General features: G+C 45.9%; 1 protein-coding gene across 1 annotated transcript in view; it reads right to left on the bottom strand.

Moving 5' to 3' along the window:
- Positions 1 to 24,418, bottom strand: part of ZNF618 (zinc finger protein 618) — a 152,879-nt gene that overhangs the window by 88,374 nt on the left and 40,087 nt on the right. Inside the window, exon 5 of the mRNA XM_082263918.1 lies at positions 2,042 to 2,131. Coding sequence (XP_082120044.1) covers positions 2,042 to 2,131 — 90 coding nt within the window. The remainder of the gene's footprint in view (positions 1 to 2,041; positions 2,132 to 24,418) is intronic.

Below are 24,418 nucleotides of genomic sequence, written 5' to 3'. Positions count from 1 at the left end.
GAGGGGAACCCGGGATTGTGAGGGCTTGACCATCCCAGGGAGGGGCCCGCGTCCACCCCAAAACCTGTCAGGGGGAGAGGGGGAACATTTTACTCACCATACCGGAACAGGCGGGCACCAACTCCTGACAGAACCCCTCTCCACCGAGGTGGGGGGGCTGTCGGCCAAAAAGGACGCTGCGACTCGGGCTCAGACTGGCTGTAGGCGACCTGGCGAGACGTTTAACTCGCGGGGCCAGTCCCCGTCCATTGGGACTATGTTGCGGCTGACCCAGTGCGGAGCTAGGGCCTGCACGCGCTCGTTGGCCGGCTGGAGTGACCACTGGATCTTAACATCCAGCCCGTCGCCCAGATCCGGCATAATTGCTTGTAGGTTTCACAGGAACAATCCGGAGGTAAAAACTAGCTAAAAAAAATAATCTAAAAGGGCTTGCCAGGACCAGAGATCCCAGCAAGGAACTTAGGTCCTTACTCCTGACTAGGCAGAAAAAAACTGGCATCCTATAGCAGGAAGCAAAAGGGTATACCCCCTGGGACTGCCCATAGGCATAGCTAGAACTTTTTTTCTGCCTAGTGTCCTACTCCTGTAGGGGGCAGTATAACCCTACTGATATCAATCAAGAAGTCTGCGTCTGTCAATGAGCAACAGAGAAATAGCATTTTTTAACTGCTCTCACTGCTGGCATAGAACGTATAGCTGCCAGTACTCAACGTGTTAACCCATTCGGGAATCTAAGCGACAGCACACTGGGTTCCAAACGGGGCCCTGACTTACCACCAATGTCTGTGGTTTATCCGAGTCAGCCAAGGGAAATTTGGTGAAGTTTGTCCCATTCTTAGCTCTCCCAGAGAGCATACCCCTTAAGAGGTCTTTAAGGACAGGTTTTACTGGCTGATGGATCAAGGCCCTGCACTTGTATGGCACCCTAATGCTGACTCATGACATTGCATGTCCACTTAGGTAAGCATCAAATGTGGCCTAAGCAACATCACAAGCTAGCCTCAAATTTCATTCTTGGCAGGGTCTGGGTACAGTCCCCCAAAGCTCAGCTGAGGAGCTGATCTAGAAGCTGCATTGGCTATGTACCAGCAAAGAAACCTTGCTAGACGCAATCTTGCTAGACTTGCAAGACGTTCATTCACCTAAGGACATTAGCAGAAAACTGAGGCTTGTTGGAAGTTGTATGAGCTATATAGGGCTGTCTTAATGGCTTTGTTTGCCAAACCATCTGAAGGTAGCTGCTTAACCAATGGTCCAAGTCTTAAAGTGTCTGTGTCCTGTAATTTACAATTAAGAATTATTTTTTATTGTTGCTCTTGTCCCATTGGTAGGTTTCAGGTAGATTGTTGCTATATTTTCCCTCACTTTTTACGACACTCATCAGATAGGAAATGGGAATATTTTTCGCCACTTCTTATTCTGACACCATTAAATAGACATTAAATGGAGATATACCCTCATTCCTATTCTGTCTAGAGGTGGCTTCACATGCCACCATTGATATGATCATTCAATGCAACTAAACCAAAATGGAAGAATTTGCAAAAGGGAAACAATACTGTATGCTGCATCGTTCAATAATTTAATTATATTAAATTATATTTGTAGATCATTTGAACTGAAATTGCTCAATCACTACACTACGTGTTTGGCCATCCTAAAGCCAAAAAAACTAAAACCAAATAGTCAGGAAGAAAGCGTTCTCAGATGGGAACGTGGGAAAAGGTTGACAGAGGTTGTATCCTTGTCCCAGTCTATAATCTAAAATTCTAAACCCTACCTTCAAGAGTTAGAGCTGCTGAAAGTGTAGGCAACAGGTGTGCTGTGATAATCTATGACAACAAAGCTAATCCAATTTAGTACTCTACTAGATGGAAAGGTTTGAGCTTTGAGTTAAGGAGCATTATGTATGTACAATAGCTTGTTTACGATATAATGCTAAGCTTTTAACAACCAATGTGGAGTCACTTGCACCCTGGGCTACCATGAAATGTCTAAATCATATTTCCTACCTCTGAGCCATGGAGGTGTGAATACTTACCGTCCACTGCATGTAAGTCCCTGTGCTCTTGGAAACAGCTGTAATATTTGTACTTTTTGCCACAGATGTCACACGTGTAGCGAAAATTGTCTGCAAGAATGAAAATATGTATGCTAGCACGTTCAGATGAATGATTGGACACGAGCACATTGACAAGCAAGACAGCAACACAGCATGTGAGAGGCGGATGGCATTATACAGTCTGTGGGAATCATTGCACAAGGGGGTCCTAGCTCTGTAGGGGAGGAAACTAAGGGGGATTTAAATTACTCTCAGAACCACTAAAAGACAGCTCAAAACCACATTATAATTACGTCAACTGCTAGAATTATTAAGTGACCCCTGTATAGCAATATTTACAAATGAACCAGAATCCTGCAAACACTACTATAGAAAAAGGAAGTGTCGCATATGGGCATTCTTAAACAGTGGTACACACTGTTGCTGGATCTTCAAAAACATAATTGTCCCGGGGAACCCATTTAGTGTGATACTATTATAGCATTGTGCAAATGTTCTGGATCACAAGTGTCTATGTGTCATGGATCTGGGACTCCAAGCACTTGTTTTTAAATGTTCCAAATTTACAAAAGCCTTTGTGCCATTGCTCTTGGACCTCATGTGTAAGTGATTATTCTGAGGTCCTCTTCAGATATGCCACTGTTCTGAGACCTCTAGAGTCAGTGGGTGATGTGATAGAATTAAACCCCAGAGTGCTGCGCCAATCTCATATGTAAGTGGAACACTCCCAGTTAGGGACATCCAGCAGTGAGGAAAACCAGCCAGCAGAAATGCTTAACAAAATCCAATAACCCCCCCCCCCCCCCATATATGAGTGGAAAAGGAAGCAGCCTCCATAGTATAGTATTAAGTATGAAATTATTTTGTTAAAACATCAAAGTGCACACTCACATTTAGAAGTAATCAATACCTCTCAACAAAAAGTACATGCAAGAAAGTCCCCATGTGTAATGACTTCCTCACACATAGCAGCCAGCTGACTAGGACTTTCTTGCTTGTATTTTTTTATATTAAAGAGTGGTACCACATTTTTCTAAATGTGTGCACTTTGATAGGTTTATAAAATAATTTCATATTTAATACTATACTATGGAGGCTGCTTCCTTTTACATTTTGTCTCCCTGTAACATGGTCTCAAACTGCGATGAGCTCACCCTGTATACCAGGGCAAGATATCTACAGCTTTTATGACAACTCATATATTGGGGGGTCACTGAATTCCAGTAAACAGTTCTGTTGACCAGTTTTCATAACTGATGTCCCTCTGGATACACGTATTTTCTCACTGGAAGTGTTACACTTTGGACTTTTATGCACATTGGAGATTGTCATTGATTGCAATGTGTCTGCTATTGTTCATGTTTTATTTGCAAATAGTTTGTATGCACTTTATTTGGCCACAATTGCTTGATTTGTTGTTAAAAGCAATTGTTGGGTATATATGAGTTTGACGCACCTTGTGGCGTATTTTGTATAGATTTGGTATCAGATTTTTTTGTGTTAGCGGCTTCTCACACTTTGTTGTTTATACAACGTAAACCTAAAGCCTCGTACACACGCGTCGAAAATCAGCAGGGAATTTTCGTCCGACGACCGATCTGCCAATTTTCAGCTTGTTAGTACGATGCTTCCGACAACCGACTCCGACTTTTCGGCCGAAAAAAATCTGGTGTGCAGGCTATAAAATTTTTGTCCGCCAGTCAAAACACGGCCGATTTTCGTGCAGTCAGTACAGATTTCGACAGGGAAAAATCTAATGAGCAAGACTGGGCATGCTCAGAGAAGAAAGAACACAAAGAAAGCAAACCAACACATGACATCACTTCTGAAGTAGAATTTTGTCGGGCGAGAAAATTCGTGTGCAGTCTAGGAGCATTCCAACCAACAAAACACCACTCTGGACAAAAGACGGACGATCGGTCGGCCGATAATCGTTGTGTGTGTACTAGGCTTAAGTGCAGATTTAAGGCTGGCCATAGGAGGTTTGAATCTGGGCTGGTTTTGCAGGAACTGGCAGATATTCGAAAGGTGTGTGGGCAGGCTGAATGTACCAAGTTGATCGACTCAACTTGGCGGTTTACCTTGGGTAAAACCAGCCTGCCAGATTCAATTGCGATTATCGCTAGTTAGTGGCTGCTACAGCTGCTAGCAATAATCACGGTCTTCTCCCTGTGGGGACGGCTTCTCCCTTTCCCCCTTGGAGCAGACAATAGCTCGGCAGGAGGGATTCCCCTGTGAGCACTGTCTGTGTTGATGGGGAATCGTGCAAGTTTCTTTCCTGCAACCACAGGTTAAATTTACACGATCTTTGCCCTGCCTAAGGGCACTTCAAGTGATGGCTTTAGAAAAACAGTTGTCATTCTGCTTGTGTTCTGGAACCCCAAGTATCACTTTGTTATTGTTTCGAGACCCGCAGTCAGTGTACCAAATACTCTGAGATACCAAGGGTTATTTTTAAACTGTTCTTACAATCAAGTGCAAGTGTGTTATTACTCTAGAACTCTAAGAGGTCTATTTACTAAAATTGGAGTGCGCAAAATCTGGTGTAGCTCTGCATAGAAACCAATCAGCTTCCAGGTTTTATGGTCAAAGCTTGATTAAACAAGTTTAGATCAGAAGCTGACTGGCTACCATGCACAGCTGCACCAGATTTAGCACTCTCTGGTTTTAGAAAACAACCCGTAAAGGCCCGTACATACGATACGAAAATCGGAAGTAAAATTTTGTCCGATGAAAGATCTGCCGATTTTTTGTTTGTTTGTTAGTATAGTGGTTTCAACAGCCGATTACGAATTTTCGGACGACAAAAACTGGATGTGCAGGCTATAAAATGTTTATCGTACGTGAACACAACGCACGAGTTTCTTTAAATTAGTACAGTTTTCGTAGAAAAAAATCATAAGAGCAAGATCAGGCATGCTCAGAAACGAAAGAACACATACAAAACAATTCAACACATGACATCACTTCTGATGATTTCCTATGAAAGTAACCTCTGCACTTTCGATATGAGACTATCATGCAACAAAAAATGGATGAAAGATCGTCCCATAATCTGATTGTGTGTACGAGGCTTAAGGCTCAGTTCACACTGATGTGACATAGGATCCCACTGACATGTAAAATTCAATGTTTCGCTATGAGAGCTGTCTTAACTGACACTACACAAGTCTGTTCGACTTTAGAAAAGGTTCTTGCACTACTTTGGTTCAACTTTGATATGGCCTAAATGCCACAGAGTGTAAAAGGTTACATCAAAGTTGGATTCCAAAGCTGCATTGAAAGCGAGACCTTGTGTGAATGTGCAATTGTGTCATTGCTCTGAATTGTAAGGCCCCGTTCACACTGGGGCGACGCTACTTGCCGGAGCGACCTCATAGGTCGCGGCGCGCTGCTCGCACCGCGACCTCGGAGCGGCCGGCACGGACTTCATAACATTGAAGTCTATGCAGGTCGCTCCGGGTCGCCCCAAAGAAGCTCCGGACCCTTTTTCTAAGTCGGAGCGACTTGTGTCGCTCCTATTAGAACGGGTCCGCAGCTTCTCTATGGAAGGCGACCTGTCAGGCGACCAGGTCGCCTGACAGGTCGCCCCAGTGTGAACGGGGACTAAGTGTCCGTCCACTCCAATTTGTTTTTTAAAAAAAGCTGCATGTTTTTCAATAGAAAACCAGACTCTCCCTTATTCACCAAATCGTAGTTGATCATGCACACGTCCACATTTTTGACTGGCTGTCTGGTGCAACAGAGAAACTTTGATGAATGAGGCCCAGTCATTTGTCAATTTGGTGCAACACTATTTAGGTATGCCTGATAACAAAACGTAATAAATAAAAATGAGTGCCTAAGCTTATTTTTCTTTGTTTTTAAGACCTCAAGGGTGTAAGTATAAAAGATGGAAAAAGGCACAGTCATTTGGGTTTTTGCTTTGCATGGTAGAGCCTCACCACCATCCCCCATTGCAGCTGTAATATGTTTTCAAGCTCAGTTATTTGTTGAACAATGAAATCCTCAAGTTTAAATATGTTGTGTGCCTCTATTCTTGACCATCAGGTAGATGTTAGAGGCAATGCCCAGACTGAATCTCCAAAAGCATACACATATAATGAAATGCATAAAACATACAAGACTAACACATCAGAATAGCACACATGAAGAAGTTGTGGACATGGATTGGCATGACACAGAGATGGTCAGTCCAGCCAATGACAGCCTTGCAATGAAAGCATTCTAAATCAGCTTTGATGTCTGCACTGTCGTATTACAAAAGCCTGGTAAAGTTCCATGTGGATGTAGCATAGCAGCACATGACATGTCTTCATTATACAATAAAAGAGCCATATCACGTGTTACCCTAAAGCCCCGTACACACGTACCGATCGTCGGCCGACGGAACGTCCTACAAATGTTCGCGGCTGGTGTGTTTGTTGTTTGTCTGTTGAAAAGTGCTCCAAACTTGCCCAGGACATTTGTCTTCCGACAGAAAATGACGTCAGTACGTTCCACGCACGTTCGCCGCTACAAAAGAGGAAGTGAGTGTTTGGCCGTGACCCTTCTGGGCATCTCGCGCTGATTTCGGTAGCATTTGTTTGGTTGACGACATTTCGCTATTTTCCGAGACATCGTTCGAGAATTTATTATGGCGACCGTGAATTCGTCCGTTGCTGTCGTTAGTGTTGGAGTTTTGGCTCTGAGACGACGTACGAGCAATAGGAAGAAGAAGCGGACCTCCTGGACGAAAAATTGGTTGCTTAACCGTGATCAATTTTCTCATATGTCCTTGCTGAGGGAGCTCCAGGAAAATAATCCTGATGACTTCAGGAATTATTTGAGGATGACGGATCCCATCTTTTACCGTCTTCTTGCCCTGGTGTCCCCCTATATTCTGAAGCAGGATACTTGTATGCGGCTTGCAATTACTCCTGAGCAAAGGTTAATTGCGACGTTGAGGTATCTTGCAACAGGGAGAAGCCTGCAGGATCTGAAGTTCACCACAGGCATCTCCCCCCAAGCACTTGGAGTCATCATCCCTGAGACCTGCTCTGCCATCATCAAGGTCTTGCAGAAGGACTATATCAAGGTATGTTTTATTTTTTACATTACATGTATTACTAGTTTCACCTGAATTATGATGTTTTTGGATGTACAGCAATTGACACAGGCCATTATTTGTAAACTACCCTCTGTCCGCATGCACATAGTAGTAAAGATGTAGATTATCTTTAACCATTTGTAAAATTACCCACTAACCACCCCACCATTCTCTCCTATGTGTCCCTAAACGCATTGCCTGTTAACAGTATTTTGAATTTGGGTCATTTTATTGCTTTCCCTCAAACAATTATTCCTTGGCCAATGTTTTAGTACCTAGTTAATGATTTATCTAAAATACATCAGTCCATCCATTCCCACCTATGATTCTGTATGTTTATGTAATGATGTTAAAACCTTCACTGACCACAAGCCCTAATTGATGTATAAATGCCCAGTTTTACTTACCCATCCCCCCACCCACATGCTAAATCTCAAAGTCAGCATATACCAAAGCTCAAGTTCAGAGGTCTTCAAACTATGGCCCACCAGTTGTTCACGAACTTCAATTTCCATCATGCCTAGTCATGTCTGTGAATGTGAGAGAATTACAAGGCCTCATGGGATGTGTAGTTCTGCAACAGCTGGAGGGCCGTAGTTTGTAAATCTCAGCTCTAGCTGGTGAGTATAATGGGCCATACACACTAGAAGATTGTCAGAACAATTTATCCTTCCGATTTACCAAAACCAAATAATATGAGGTCCAACAAACACTTTCAAATCCTATGCAATCTGGTAGGCCCTTGCACTACATAGAAAAGTTAAATCTGCACGAAAAAGTCTTCAGAGAATCTTCTAGTGTGTATGGCCCTTTACAATATAAGAACAATAGGAGGTTGAAAATAAATGTATGTAGATGTTACATCCCCATATCCAAACCTTTGCCTTCCTGTTGTATATTTTTTTAGCAAGTTGCATAAGCATTTAACAGACAACTGTGTGTGTAATTAATAATGTGATGTGCTCAAGCACTAATTTTTTTTTTTTTTTTTTTATTTTTTCCCCACAGTTTCCTTCAAACGCAGAGCAATGGCTGGAGATTTCTGATCAATTTCTGGAGAAGTGGAATTTTCCCAATTGTGGGGGTGCTATTGATGGGAAGCACGTCCGCATTGTCCCCCCTCCGAATTCCGGCACATTTTATTATAATTATAAAGGTTTTTTTAGTATAGTCATGCTAGCCATAGTTAATGCAAACTATGAGTTTATTTTTTTGGATATTGGCAAAAATGGCCGCAATTCGGATGGGGGAGTTATTGATCAGACGGAGTTCGCTCGTCGTCTAAAGAACGGCACTCTGAACCTGCCATCCAGGGAGCAAACTGTTGAGGGTATGAGCTTTGTGTTTATCGCAGATGAGGCTTTTGCGCTTGGGGAGCATCTCATGAAGCCCTACCCTCAGAGGAACCTCACCCCAGACCAAAGGATTTACAACTACCGGTTGTCCAGAGCTCGCAGAGTTGTGGAGAATGCCTTCGGGATAATGGCCAACCGGTTCCGGATATTCCTGACGTCCATAAACCTGGCACTGTACAAAGTGGATAATGTGGTCTTGTGTTGCTGCATTTTGCACAACTTCCTACGCAGGAATGCACAAAATTATGTCTTGCAGCAACTGGATACTGACCCTGCTATGCCAGGTACAAGTGGAGAGGCCCAACCTTCTAACCAAGTGGAGTCCATGACGTCAATGGAAGTTGGACGGTCAGCATTGGCATCACACAGGGCCCGTCAGATCCGCCAGGAATATCTGGACTATTTCGTGGGGAGAGGAGCTGTGTCCTGGCAGCAATCACTGTCACAAACACATTAATCTTGTTAAAGATTGGACACACAAGATAAATGTCAGAGATATATTATTTTTCAACACATTAAACAAAAATTGCAATGATTCTGTATTGTGGATTATAATCATTTGGGCACATATGCCAAACACAATTATTTGGGTTAATCATGTGTTATATATGTGTGACTTTGGAAGGGTTAATACATTCATCAGTGTGTTTCTTGACTGTAGTCTCTCACCAGCTGATCCAAAGTGATGATGGCCATGTGTTATTTTTTAGCCAGTGGTGTAAATACAAGGGCCTTCTGCACCCCACAAAATGTACACAAACCCTGTCACATTGAGAACTAGGTCACACCCAAGGTTCATCTAATGTCACCTTATATTGGTGTTCATTGTCCAGAAGTTGCCCATACTATATATTTCAGATAATACATTAGGGTATTAACAAAGTACCTACACCTGTTATGTTGTGTTCATTTATGACATCCTTCTCACTGCCCACCAATGTTAGGATATGTCAGTGTTATGTGAAACTTGATCATTGTTCATCTCAAAGTGTTATATATATACAGGTAATGGAAAGTGAACTAGAGCAACGAACAAGCAATACACTATAGATTACACTGATCTCCCTACACTGATTGCTACTGGCAATATCAATGCCATATTGAATCCTAGGACTGCTAGTACCTTGAGTGTTGAGTCACACTTATGCGATGCGGGAAGTCTGCGACTTTGCAGCCTTCCAGCATTGCATAAGGGTGACCCGCCACTTACTTTTTCCACAGGATTGTATTCCACAAGTGTTAAGCACTGTGCGATCCAATCCAGATACATCAGAAATAAAGGGTCATGTGCGACTTGTATGCGTGTTCAGTGCGAATGTAGCCATACAAAGTGTATGTCTCAATTCACACTGCACATCTGATGGCATGTAATATCGTAGCGCACTGCTCCTTTATTACATGCGATCAGATGTTCATGCGAAAATCAGCTATACAGTTTGTATGGCTCAATTCGCACTGCACTCGCACAAAAGTCGCACATGATGCATTTATTCAGCCGCATCAGGATAGGATCGCACAGTCGTTCAAACTTGTGTGCTCCGATCCTGTGTGAAATGTCAGATCGCACTGTGATATGCGTTAAAACTGGGGGTATCTTTAACATTTCATTGACACCTCCAGCAACTTGCATATGGCAGTGTCCAAAATGCTTTCATTAACATGTAAGTATGTGAATAGGACAGCCATCATACATTTAGTGCTTCTTTACACAGCTTTAGACCTCGACCCCCCAACGAAAGTCTAATAAAGAATTGAACACACATTGTTGAATGTAAAAATGTTTTAGTATCAAACATTCACAGGGTTAGGGTTAGGGTTAGGGTTAGGGTTAGGGTTAGGGTTAGGGTTAGGGTTAGGGTTAGGGTGTTGGAAAGTGCTTTTCCCAAACTTGGGTACACTCTTTAACATCTGAGTGTCATAAAACTGGCCTAAAATATTATATAAAAATGGGAACATCCCAATACAAACTGTAAAAAATTTTATAATAATTATTTTTAAAATTTGGCAAGCATGTCCACAAAATCACGCATCTTTCCTTGCAATGCCGTTGCAGTCTCTTTTATTTGCTCGAGGTCTGAGCAGCATTGAAGAGCCTCACGGGTCAATTTGGCCAATGTGCAAGTGTGTAATACATGATCTGGAAAATAAAATACAACGGAGTCAATGTGAATCACCTACATGAGGTCATAATATAGAAACATTTGGTGTGCAGGTAATCTTTAAATTCCTCTCGAGTTAATACCTACCCTGTTCTTATGCTCTTTTGCCCTAGGCTCTTCATCTTCCTCCTGACCTCTTCCAATGCTGTTGCTGATGATTCTGCCGGTCTCCTGAGCTTACTATATATTCATTAGGGGTGTGAACGCATGATGACGTCATTGTGAGGGCATGGTTGTAATGTATATATATTAAGATGCAGAGACCAGAGACGGGCAGAATGCACGGCAACAGCATTGGAGGAGGACAGGAGGAAGAAGAAGAGCCTAGGGCAAAAGAGCAGACAACATAAGAGCAGAAGATTGGACAGCAGAAGACTGGAGAGGAGAAGATCCAAAGAGCAGAGTGGAGAAGACCGGATGAAGATCTTTAAGAACATTTCATAAACGTCTCCTGTCGTTATTCACATACACTTCCATTTATGTGGTTAATGTGTAGGGGTACTATGTACCCCATACCCATTCACATAGTGATTGGGGTCTGGGATCTGGGGGCCACCCTTTGTTAAAGGTTGCTTCCAAAGTCCTAGGAACCCCCTGGCCGCATGACCCCCCAAAACCACCAGACAGGGTTGTGGGGATGAGGCTCTTGTCCTCCTCTACATGGGAGTAAGGTGCTTTTGGGTGTGCGGTGCAGAGGCCCCCTGGCCCAAAGCAACAAAACCCCCCCATGTTGAGGGCATGTGTCCTGCTGTGGTCCAGGGGGTGTTTGGTCCGCTTGCTCGTTCTCTTTCCTGGCCTGACAAGCTGCATGCTTGTATAAGGGTCTGGTAGGGGTTTTGGGGGTAACCCACGCTGTCTTTTTGTTGTGGGCATACCCTCAAACTCAATACCACACACAAAAGGCCTGGTTGTGAACTTGGGGGGACACCCACGGTGGGTTCTTCAATTTTTTGGTGTAGTTCCCCCTCAAAAATCTTCACAACGCAAGTGGCCCCGCAAGTCAGAGCATCCTGATCCGACTTACGGTGCCACTTCCATTCAAATAAAGAGGCTCCCATAGGGAACTAGTGTTGTAAATTGGAGGCTAAAAATAACACTGATAAAAATCATTCTGAAAAAACCTACGTGGGCACACAATTGGCTCTTGGACACTTGGTCCTGGTTCCTCCACAGTTTCTGAACTGGCTTCCATGCTGCTTGGCACGTTGCCAGGAGATCGGGCTTCTGACCTGGCTGGGGATGCCACATCCTGGCATGATGCAACATCTGCAATGTAAATTTGTAAGGGAATACAAGAATATAAGGTTAAACAATCATTGCAAATACACATATTTCTATGATCCCACTACACAAAAATCTGTGACTACCAACCTTCTTGTTGCTCTGGTGTCTGGTCACTTGTAGGCTCCACCAGGATTATTTCCGGCATAATGTCTTCATCTACATAATACAAAACATTGGCCATATCATAAAAGTCACAAGAGGTACATTTGTTAGGACATGGTGCCCTGCTTGATAGCTCTTTTAGTAACAAATATGAAGACATGTACATGGTTATCTACGAAAAATATGGTACATTAATGTTTGACAGTGCATAGGAACCAATTACCTTTAGTGGAATCTGTGCCACCTTCTGTGCCCATGTCCTCCTCTTCTTCCTCCACTGCAGATGGAGCTGCCAAACCTCTCCTCCTCCTTTCCCACTGTTTGGCACGGAGTTTACGTTTTTCTCCTATTTAAAGGTTTGAATAATAATCTGTGATTAATAGGAATGTTTGCTGAGAAGATTCGTGCAGGAAAGAACGTTCGTTGCAACACAATACATATATTTTTCACTATGGCTTCCTGACTTTTAATGTCATATACTAAAACATCAACAATAGATCGATCAAATCACGACATGACAACTAAAATGAGTAATCTAACTTTTTACATAGACATTATAATCTAGACATGTTAATACAACATACACAAAATTATAAAAAACATATTGCATGATTAAAAAAATAAAGAAAAAATAAAACTTACTTTTTTTCAAAATCCGATGGATTTGGGAAAGCTGATCCTGCTCACGGTGTTTGAGGTCAGACCATCGTTTCCTAATCTGATCTTTCGATCGCTCGACACCGAATTTTCTGACCAAACAGGCCACCACCTTGTCCATGATGCCATCTTTCCTGGCATTGGGCCGCTCGTAATTTGCCAACTTTCCATCGTAATCCATTTTTTCTAAAATGGAGACCATCTCCACCATTTCTGGCTTTGACATGGGTGTAGCCCTTGATTTTCGGGTGGCCCAATCACTTCGGCCCCCACTAATTGAGCTCCCAGATTGTTGAGACATGGTTCCTAATTAAACAATTATTATTCCACTGCCTCAGGTGTGAGTGTCGCATGTAGGCCTGATCTTCGGCACGTACACACCCCTGCACAAGCCCGCCACTGGAGGAGGAGTTGACGCCTGCGCTGTATTTAAAGGACGCCAGATCGTTCGGCCGACGATTCGCTAGCGGACATATCGAGAGTTGGAGCACGATCGAGCGGCGAATCACGACTTTTCCCCACAAACAAAGGTACGACTCTTTTAATAGAAAGTGTGTGTTTTGGGCCCTATACAGCTTTTATTAGGAATATCTTTATTATGTGCCAAAATACATGCTCTTTTAATATGTTTTGTGTTGTTTTGTGTCTTGCAGGCATATACTGTCCTGCAATATGGTGGACAATTTCACCACCCACAACTTTTTAATAAGTTTTATTGATGAGTTCAGGCAACTGCCGTGTTTGTGGCAAGTGAAGTCCGCGGATTATAAAAATCGAAAACTCCGAAAACAGGCCATGGAACATTTGGTGGCCTTCTACAAGCCCGTCTATCCTGGGGCAAATTTTGAGTATATACGCAAAAAAATAAACAGTATTCGTACTGCCTACAGGCGGGAGTTAAAAAAAATAGAGGAGTCCACCCAGTCTGGAGCAGGGGCACGGAATGTACATGTACCACGGCTGTGGTACTATGATAACATGCGGTTCCTGGCAGACACCTTGGAATCCAGGCCGTCAATTTCTACACTGCCTTCTACATCGGCAGAGGGCTCAGTGTCGGTAGATCCAAGCCAGGATGAGGATTTCCTGGAGGAGAGTTTTACTCAGGTATGGCATTTCACAATATATTGTCTGCTAAAATGTAATCATGTAACAAAATTATAAGCTAAACCATAATTGACCCTTTAGGTAAACGGGCATAGCAAGGGGTTGGCATGACAGGCAACCGCCAGGGGCGCAGGCCAAGGGGGGTGGGTCACAAAAACATTGGCATTGTTTTATTGTTTATTTTAACAATCCACTCAGCCTGCACACCCCAGAACCCCCAGTTTGCAGGCGGATTCATGCAGGTGTAAAACATTGAGAGCTGCTTCATGCAGGTGTAAAACATTGAGAGCTGCTTCATGCAGGTGTAAAACATTGAGAGCTGCTTCATGCAGGTGTAAAACATTGAGAGCTGCTTCATGCAGGTGTAAAACATTGAGAGCAGCTGAGCCAAAAGACCAGGAGACTGAGACTGCCTCTCACTGCATCCCCAGCACCCCTCCGGTCTTACAAACACTGCTGCATCCCCAGCACACCTCTGATCCTTAGAAACACTGCTGTAGCCTCAGCATTCCTCTGGCTCAACCTTTTTTAATACAAAACTAACAGCTCCTGCAAATGATACATCCATCCTTGCTTCCATGTCTCTGGTCTCTCACTCTGGGTCAGCAAGGCAGGTGGCTTCCTTATTCATGTTTCCCTGCACTGCTTCACCCTCAATGCCCTACATCAAGCCCTCTGCAAGTTCAGGCCCCTCTCTCTCTGCAACCCCCTCCTCTCTCTCTCACACCCCCTCTTTCTCTCCCTCTCTCTATCTCTCAACCCTCTCTTTCTTTTTCACACCTGAGACAATGATTGCCCACTAGAGAGCTCTACACTGGGCAAACAAGGGGCAAATTAGAAACTTTTAATGCCCTTTAATTTTTTTTTGGGGGGGTGGGTTACAGTTTTCCATTGATCTTGGGGGGGGGGGGGGTTGTTGCCAAATACAGCTCCTCAACAAGGGCACTGGAGACCCTAGATATGCCACTGTATGTAAAGTCTGCTATTTGTTCACAATAATATAACAAACATGACTTTTTATATACACTATAACATTCTAATCAATTGTTCATTTCATCAACAGGGAAGTGTCACTGAGGAGGAGCCAGGTTGCAGCCAGGAGCCTGGGGAGCCTGTGGAGCCTGAGGAGCCTGCGGAACTCTTTCCACCACCACCTCCTCCTGCCAAACGGAGGCAAAAGAGGAAACACATAGACGACATCACAGATGAATTCATACAGGAGGCCACCATAGCCCTCCGTAGGAAACCGGAGGCAAATGAGTCCTTCGGGAATATGACTGCCAAAATCCTGGATAAGGTGGACCTCAGGCAGTGTCAGTATGCCAGAAAAATTATTCTGGATGTGCTGCAAAACGCTGAAAACGGCATACTTAATGAGCACAGCCATGCATGCCAGGAGCACCCGTGCCCTCCACCTCCACCTCCACCTCCACCTCCACAACACCCACCACCTCGCCAAATGCCACATGGCCAGTGGCAATATGGCCAGCAGGATCCAAACCTGCCCTCATGGCAACCTGATTATAGCTATCACCAACTTTAATTTTTGTAACCCCCTATTATTTACTTTACCCCTGTTTGCCAGTTTCTAGTTTAATTTTGTCCAAATGGACCTTTTTTATGTTTAGTTTATTATACGGAAAGTATTGATGTTTGCTTTTTTTTTTTTTTGCTGAGATCCAAAAAATAAAGAAAATTGAAAATAAAAAATGGCCTATCTGAATTTGTTAACATGTTTAATATTGTGCATAACCTGAAAAATATGTTTTAGACATTAATTCATAAAAGAATAAAGGGTCATATCAATAGTTAGATCTTTGGTGTGAAAATACAAAAATAATGGTGAAGAGTTCAAATTATTTAATTCTAAAATTTGATAGAACAGATAGAATAGACAAACATTATCTTCATCATAACAGAACACATGCCTTTTTATTAGAAAAGTATGGCATTATGAGCAGCATCTTCCTTCTTCTCACATTTATCAAGATGAGCATGTGCTCCGCATTTCACCTATTTCTTGGACTTCCGCGAGCCGAAAGTTCTTTCTGAATAAAATGTTGAGTTTACTAGAGAAAATTCTTCCGGGAACTCATTTGGTTTGATCATGCGTGTTGGGATTTGTAGCTGTGTGTCGGCAGAATTGCGTACTGACAGGCGAACAATCGTCCGTTCTGGTGTCGGCATACAAATATTTTCATGTTTGCAAGAAAGACTTTTGTCCGCGGATTGTGCGCAGACATCTGTCGGAGGCACCATACTAACACGCGTACAATCGGCAGATCCTTCGTCCACCGACGTTTGTATGCCGACGATCGGTACGTGTGTACGGGGCTTAACTTTCAAAAAGTCAAGCAAATCTTTGCTAAAAGGTGCGTGGAAAGCAGTGATACTGAGGGAACTCCAAAAAATCTGGGCCTCATTTGTCAAAAGCTCTGAAACAAAGAACAGTCCGTATTGACCTGTAAAGTGGTGTTGGATAATGAACTTTGGAATTTGGATCGACAGTTGAGAGGAACAAAGGAATCTTAATAACACAAAAATAACTGGTCATTATTTAATGTCTTTTGTAATGAGTTGGGCTTTTAATTTGGATTTAGCACCATGAATCACATAGACAGACATGGTCATTCTCACTCAAAAGAAAACAGATGTCAGCCTTTGGAGCCTAACAGATCTGTAAGGCCGGCCATAGACGGTTCAGATCTTAGCTGGTTCAGCAGTAGCCGGCTGAGATTTGAACCCTGTGTGGGCAGGCTGAATGTACCAAGTGGATTGATCAACTTGGGTACAACCAGACTGCTGGATTCACTTGCGATTATCGCTATCGGCTGCTATAGCGGCTAGCAATAATCACTGTCTACTCCTGTCTTAGGCTGCATTTGGGAGGACAAGGAGTTTAAAAACCCCACTCTAGGATCAATGGATATTTAAAAGAAAAAAAATCCTGTCTAAATGCCTGTTTTTACTTACCTCAACCCACAGTCACGTGAGAGCCCTTTACTTAATTCTTTAGGTGCCAATGCCATTTTAGGGGGATGGCAGGGGACCAGTAGTCTCAGGGTGCTATTGCAGCACTGGATTAGTAAGTCCCCCAAATCAGAATCAGTGTCAGTAAAGGACCTGGTTGTGGGAATTAGGAATGTTGCTGGCTTCACAAGGTAAGAGGGCAAAAAGACCACCAGCAAAGGTTAGAGGAAGGGTAGGAAGGAGGGGTGGTAAAAATTTAGTTTTATCCAGGAATGGCGCTTTAAAGTCAAACTCCAGGTTATGCTTTCAATATATTTATATATATATATATATATATATTTTTTTTTTTTTTTTTTTATTTCCCAAATTGGCCTAAGCAAACTATTTTTCTTTACTACATTGATGTATAAGCTACAGACAGTAATCAGACTTTCTGTCTGCTGCTGTAACTAAATTGAATCTTGTAATTTTAAACAATGAATACAAGGCATCCTCTGATTGGCTAAGGTTCAAATTGTAACATCATCCACCTACCTCCCCACCTTGGCCAATCCATGAATTCATAAACATACCAAGCTTCCTGTGAATGGCTAAAGAGCACCCAGCCCAACTCAATTTTGTTCCGGCAGTGGATCAGAAATCTCCATAATGAACTATTTAAAGCGGAACACAACTCTCTAAATCAACATTGACTATTTTAATCCTTTTTCTGTTACCATTAGTAAATAGATAGAAAAGTATATCATGTTTACTTGTTTTACACTTTTTCTGTACATTCTTTCCAGTTACTTCCTGGTTTCCAGGCATGGGCAAATTATTATTATACATCCCAGGAGCCTTCAGGAGTGGTTTTCTCAGCTAAACACACCCTCTTTCATGCATGCATGAGCGAAGGGCAGATGGAATCCAGAAAGTAAATGTTACATGAATCATTTGCCCTTACTCAAGATTGCCATGGTCAAAAATGCTAGGGTTGTTTTTCAAAGTGATTTCTCAGCAAAATAAAGCATGGAGACATGGATGGATGAATTTGCTTTGAATATTAAAAATTAATAGAAATGGGATTTTTGACTTACCTTAAAATCCATTTCTCTGATGTTCATCGATGGACACAGCTTCTGATATTCTTAACCATTGAGTTATACTGTCCCCTACAGATGTAGGGCACTAGGCAGAAAAAAAGTCTGGCTATGCCTATAGGCAGTCCCAGGGGGTATACTCCCTCTCTCTGCTATAGGTACTTAGTTTTTTTACAAGCAGTGACAGAGAAAATACAACTCCACAGAGGGGTGGGTGCTGTGTCTGTCAATGAACATCCGAGAAATGGATTTTACGGTAAGTCAAAAAATCCCATTATTTCTTTCGATCATTGACGGACACAGCTCCTGATATTCTTAACCATTGGGACGTCTCAAAGCAGTGTTAAACATGAGGGGTGCGAACAGCAAAAAAATCCCCAAGGCTAAAAACAGTAGCCAACCAGGCAACAGGGGCTCAACCAAAATAACTGGAGCCCACCTGAAAAAAACAATACACCCTCAAAGAGGACCAAGTCCTTCAAACAGCAGCCTGCAAAACCTTGCTGCCAAAAGAGGCATCTGCAGATGCCAACACATCCACAATATAGAACTTTGTGAAAGTGTGCACCGACGACCAGGTGGCCGCCTTGCAAACCTGCATCACTGAAGCCTGATGACCGAAGGCCCAGAAGGACTGATCGCCCAAGTAGAGTGCGCCTTGATAGGGAAAGGAGGATCCTGACCCCTGCTGGAATAGGCCTGAATCACCGTCTGTCTGATCCATCTGGGAATGGTCGCAGAGGAAGCGGACAACCCTGTCCGAGACCCATCCGTAAGCACAAATAGGGAGTCTGACTTCCCAAAAGACTCCGTATTCAAATTAAAATCAGAGAAAACCTTTGGCAGGAACGACAGACAGGGGCAAAGGACCACCTTATCTCTGTGAGTCACCAGTAAGGTGAACGACAGGATAACGCCGCCAGTTCCGACAACCTGTGCTCAGAGGTGATAGCCACCAAAAAAGCCATCTTCTCAGACAGCGTAAGCAAGGGAATCTCCCGAAGATTCTCAAAGGGAGGCTTCTGGAGAACCGAAAGCACCAAATTGAGGCTGAGGCTCCAAGGCGGCAACGGAGACCGCACCGGAGGAACCAAATTTCGGACACCCTGAAGAAAGGTACACACCAGGTAATGTGTGGCCAAGGGTCATTGGAAGAAGACTGCTAAAGCCAAAACCTGGCCCTTGATGGTACTCAAGGCCAATTGCTGTTAACCCCCCCCCCCCACTGAAGGAGCCACCGAGAAGGAGCGAGGATGAACCTCAAGAGACTCCCACCACGCAATGTATGTCCTCCACGTACGATGATAAATCTTCCTAGAAGTACATTTCCTAGCTTTTAACAGCATTGGAAACACTGACCCAGATAAACCTCTATCAATCAGCACCTGGCGTTCAACCAGCCAAGCCATCAAAGCCAGCGACTGCAAAGCAGCATGGAAGATTGGTCATTGGGACAGCAGATCCTCCCTGAGAGGAAGCTTCCAAGGAACATTGGCAACCAGCCGCACCAGATCAGCGAACCAAACCCGGCCAGGCCAGTCCAGAGCCACTAAGATGACCGGAATCCCTTCTGCCTCGATCCTGCTTAGAACTCTTGGCAGAAGCTTGAGATGAGGGTGTCATGGTCTTACCTTCTTGCTGTTCTCCTTCGTTTGACATGTGCTGGCGGCCATCTTGGTTTCTGGGTTTCTTGTAGCCTCCCACCCTGCGGCTCCTCCTTCCCACTGGGAGGAGCTGGATGCCTAGCTCATATATATAGGAGGTCTGTGGCTTCAGTTCCCTGCTTGGTCCTCCTGTGTTCACATGCTACTAAGACTGCTGCTACTTCTGGTTCCTGTTCCTGGCTTCGTCTGACTACCCTGTTGGTTCCTGATCCTGGCTTCGTCTGACTACCCTGTTGGTTCCTGATCCTGGCTTCGTCTGACTACCCTGCTGGTTCCTGACCCCTGGCTTCGCAAAGACTCTGCATCGGTTTCGCCATCCGTTTGGACTTTTGCTTTATAGCTTGTTTTTCAATAAAGCTGTCTTATTTTCACTTATCTGTTGTTGTACGTCTGGTTCATGGTTCCGTGACATTAGGACCAAGCCATGAATTCTGACGGTACAGGGCCATCCTCGCTACCCACGCTGGTTGCCAGACTTGATCAGCAGGATCACCTGTTGGGTCGGTTCGCCGTGGCGTTGCAAACCCTGCTTGAACGCACGGTACCACAGGCCACGAATTCTGACGGTACAGGGCCATCCTCACTACCCACGCTGGTTGCCAGACTTGATCAGCAGGATCACCTGTTGGGTCAGTTCGCCGTGGCGTTGCAAACCCTGCTTGAACGCACGGTTCATTTCGCTCCCGTTGCCGATGGGTCGGTTGTCGCTCCTGGGTCCGCTCCTACTGCCGCTCCGGTTGTTGCGCCAGAGTCTACCCCGACACCTGTTGTTGCGCCCGCGGTGTTTCGGGGTATGTCCGGTTCTGCCCCCCTTCCACAGCGCTTTGGGGGAGAGCCAACTCAGTGCCGAGGTTTCCTTAACCAGGTGGGCATTTATTTCGAGTTGCTGCCACATGCCTTTCCTACTGAGAGATCAAAGGTGGGCTTCTTAATCTCGCTGCTCTCGGACAAGGCCTTGGCCTGGGCCAGCCCTTTATGGGAGAACAACAATCCGGTGGTTGCCGAGTTTTCCGGTTTTGTTGCTTCTCTTCGGAAGGTATTCGATGTGCCGGCTCGTGCTGCCTCTGCTGCGAAGCTCCTTATGTCCATCAGACAGGGTTCACGATCCGTAGCTGAATACGCCATTGAGTTTCGTACCCTGGCAGCAGAGGTGGGCTGGAATAATGAGGCTCTGGTCGCTGCTTTCTCTCATGGTCTCTCGGATGCCTTGAAGGATGAGGTTGCAGCTAAGGACCTACCAGTGGAGCTCGAGTCTCTTATTTCTTTCCTGATTTTGATTGACACCAGACTCAGGGAGAGACCTTCCTTTAAGGAGAGTCTGCGGAGGCCTCCTAACAGATTGGCGCCTACCTTTGTTGTCCCACCCGTGCCTCCCTCTCCTCCCACGCCTCCTGGGGATGACTTGTCTGGGGGTGAACCCATGCAGCTGGGGTTTGCTCGCCTGTCCGAGGGGGAGAGGGTACTCCGGAGACGCGAGGGCCGATGCATGTACTGTGGGATCGGTGGGCATTTTCGGTTGGCATGTCCGAACCGTCCAGGGAAACGCTCGCACCTGAGATCCTGTCGGGGGCAGATCTTGGGTGGAGTCTCCTCGTCCCCGGTTTCCCGTGTTGACAAACCACTGATCACTGTTGTCCTTTCCTGGGTCGGGGGCTCGGTGACGACCCAGGCGTTGGTGGACTCTGGTGCTGGTGGTTTGTTCATTGATAGTGTGTTCGCTGCCGCCAATTCCATTCCTCTGCAGGCTCGAGGTTCTCCTCTGGCTCTTGAGGCGATAGACGGCAGACCCCTTCTGCCGCCACACGTGACTCATGAGACCCTTCCAGTGGGGTTAGCCATTGGTGCCGTCCACAGAGAGTCGGTCTGCTTCCAGGTTATTTCGTCTCCACACTACTCGGTGGTCTTGGGGTACCCCTGGCTCCAGAAGCATAATCCGATTTTCGATTGGAGATCGGCCGAGATCCTCTCGTGGTCACCGCAGTGTGGGACTAGTTGCATCCATGGGCCTGTCAAGTTGCTGTGTACTTCCTCGGACTCTCTGTTGCCCCCTGAATACGAGGAGTACCGGGATGTATTCGATAAGGTGCGCGCGGTTGCCCTACCTCCACACCGCCCATACGATTGTGCCATCGAGTTACAATCTGGTGCCGTTCCTCCTCGTGGCAAAGTCTATCCACTGTCGGTAGCGGAGAATGAGGCCATGGAGGAGTACGTGAGGGAGGCGCTTTCACGTGGACACATTCGCAAATCCTCGTCCCCGGCAGGGGCTGGATTTTTCTTTGTGAAAAAGAAGGGCGGTGAGTTGAGGCCTTGCATCGATTACAGGGGTCTCAATCGCATCACGATCAAGAACGCTTACCCGATACCCTTGATTTCCGAGCTGTTCGATCGCCTTAAAGGGGCCACGGTCTTTACCAAACTCGACCTGAGGGCGGCATATAACCTCGTAAGGATCAAGGCGGGCGATGAGTGGAAGACCGCGTTTAACACCAGGACCGGTCATTATGAATCCTTGGTTATGCCCTTTGGGCTGTGCAATGCGCCCGCAGTCTTTCAGGAATTCATCAACGATGTTTTCCGTGACCTGTTGCAGCAGTGTGTGGTGGTCTACCTGGATGACATCTTGGTATATTCTGAGTCCATGGAGACCCACATTCTGGATGTCAAACGAGTGTTGCAACGGTTACGAGAGAACAAGCTGTTCGGTAAGCTTGAGAAATGCGAATTTCACCGATCCCAGGTAGCCTTCTTAGGTTACATCATTTCCGCTGAGGGGTTCTCCATGGATCCTGAGAAGGTTTCGGCTGTCTTACAGTGGCCCCAGCCCAGTGGTCTTCGCTCCCTGCAGCGCTTTTTGGGCTTCGCCAATTATTATCGGAAGTTCATCAGGGACTTTTCCATGCTAGCCAAGCCTCTCACGGATCTGACCAGGAAGGGCAGTAATTCCCAGGTCTGGCCGCCCGAGGCCATCCGAGCTTTTGAGGCTCTAAAGTCCGCCTTTGTGTCGGCTCCGATTCTGTCGCATCCCAACCCTGGGTTGCCCTTTGTCCTCGAGGTGGACGCGTCTGAGACGGGAGTAGGCGCCCTTCTGTCTCAGCGTAGAACACCAGAGGGTCCTCTGCTTCCTTGTGGGTTTTACTCCCGGAAACTGTCTTCCGCGGAGTGCAACTACCAGATTGGTGACAGGGAATTATTGGCCATCGTGCAGGCTCTTAAAGAATGGAGGCACTTGCTCGAGGGTTCGGTGGTTCCGGTCCTCATCCTGACGGACCACAAGAATCTGACCTACCTCTCTGAGGCCAAGAGATTGACACCACGTCAGGCCAGATGGGCTCTGTTCTTGTCACGTTTTAATTACGTGGTCTCCTACCTACCCGGTTCCAAGAACATCAGGGCTGATGCCTTATCACGGCAGTACTCCGACCTGTCCAGGGAGGAGTCGATTCCGACTTCGGTCATACCTCCGAATCAGATCCTGGCTGCCATTCGCACCAGCCTGACCTCTCCCCTGGGTGAGCAGATTTTGGCGGCTCAATCTGGTGCTCCCTCTGGGAGACCCAACGGCAGATGTTTTGTGCCTGAGGAGTTGCGCACTCGGTTGTTGCGAACCTACCATAACTCCAAGACCGCGGGGCATCCTGGAAAGAATCAGCTGTCCTGGGCTGTTTCACGTCTGTTCTGGTGGCCTTCCCTACGTTCCGACATCGCCGCATATGTAGCGGCATGCTCCGTTTGTGCCCAGAGTAAGTCCCCTCGGCACCTTCCGTTGGGCCTTCTGCAACCCTTAGCCACCGGGGAGCGCCCATGGTCACACCTGGGGATGGATTTCATTGTGGACCTCCCTGCATCCCGAGGCCATACGGTCATTCTCATGATTGTGGATCGGTTTTCCAAAATGTGTCACTGTGTTCCTCTCAAGAAGTTACCCTCTGCACAGGAGTTGGCCACGATTTTTGCCAGGGAGGTCTTCCGGTTGCACGGTTTGCCCAAGGAGATTGTGTCGGATCGGGGGAGTCAGTTTGTGTCCAGGTTCTGGCGCGCCTTTTGCTCCCAGTTGGGGATTCATCTCTCCTTCTCCTCGGCCTACCACCCTCAGTCCAATGGGGCCGCAGAACGATCCAATCAGGCCTTGGAGCAATTCCTTCGTTGCTATGTCTCCGATCACCAAGACAATTGGGTTGACCTCCTGCCTTGGGCTGAGTTTGCCAGGAACACGGCGGTGAACTCTTCCTCTGGGACGTCTCCCTTCATGGCCAACTATGGGTTCCAACCTGCCGTGTTACCGGAGGTATTCTCTCCCCAGGATATTCCGGCTGTGGAGGATCACCTTTCCGTCCTACGTGCTTCTTGGGTACAGATCCAGAAGTCCCTTGAGGTCTCTGCGCAGCGCCAGAGACTCCAGGCTGATCGCAGACGAGCGCCTGCTCCTTCCTACCAGGCCGGAGACCGTGTATGGTTGTCCACCCGCAACCTCAACCTTCGAGTGCCCACTCCCAAGCTGGCGCCTCGCTTTGTTGGTCCCTTCCGAGTGCTTCGCAGGGTAAACCCGGTAGCCTATGCCCTTGCGCTTCCTCCTGGCATGCGGATCTCCAACGTGTTTCATGTCTCCCTGTTGAAGCCACTGGTGTGTAATCGTTTCACTTCCTCGGTTCCTCTGCCTCGTCCGGTCCAAGTGGGCAATCGTGAGGAGTATGAGGTGAGCAATATCCTGGACTCACGCCTGGTCCGCGGTCGGGTGCAGTTTTTGGTTCATTGGCGTGGTTATGGTCCAGAGGAGCGTTCCTGGGTTCCCTCCGCAGATGTCCATGCTCCTGCCTTGCTCCGAGCCTTCCACGCACGCTTCCCTCAGAAACCGTTCTTTACTCCGCGGAGGAGGGGCCCTTGAGGGGG

The sequence above is a fragment of the Pelophylax lessonae genome (genome assembly GCF_965119305.1).
Source record: "Pelophylax lessonae genome assembly, chromosome: 7".
Taxonomy (NCBI): Eukaryota; Metazoa; Chordata; class Amphibia; order Anura; family Ranidae; genus Pelophylax; species Pelophylax lessonae.
The sequence above is the reverse complement of the archived record's forward strand: the minus strand, read 5'-3'. Positions and strand labels throughout refer to the sequence as shown.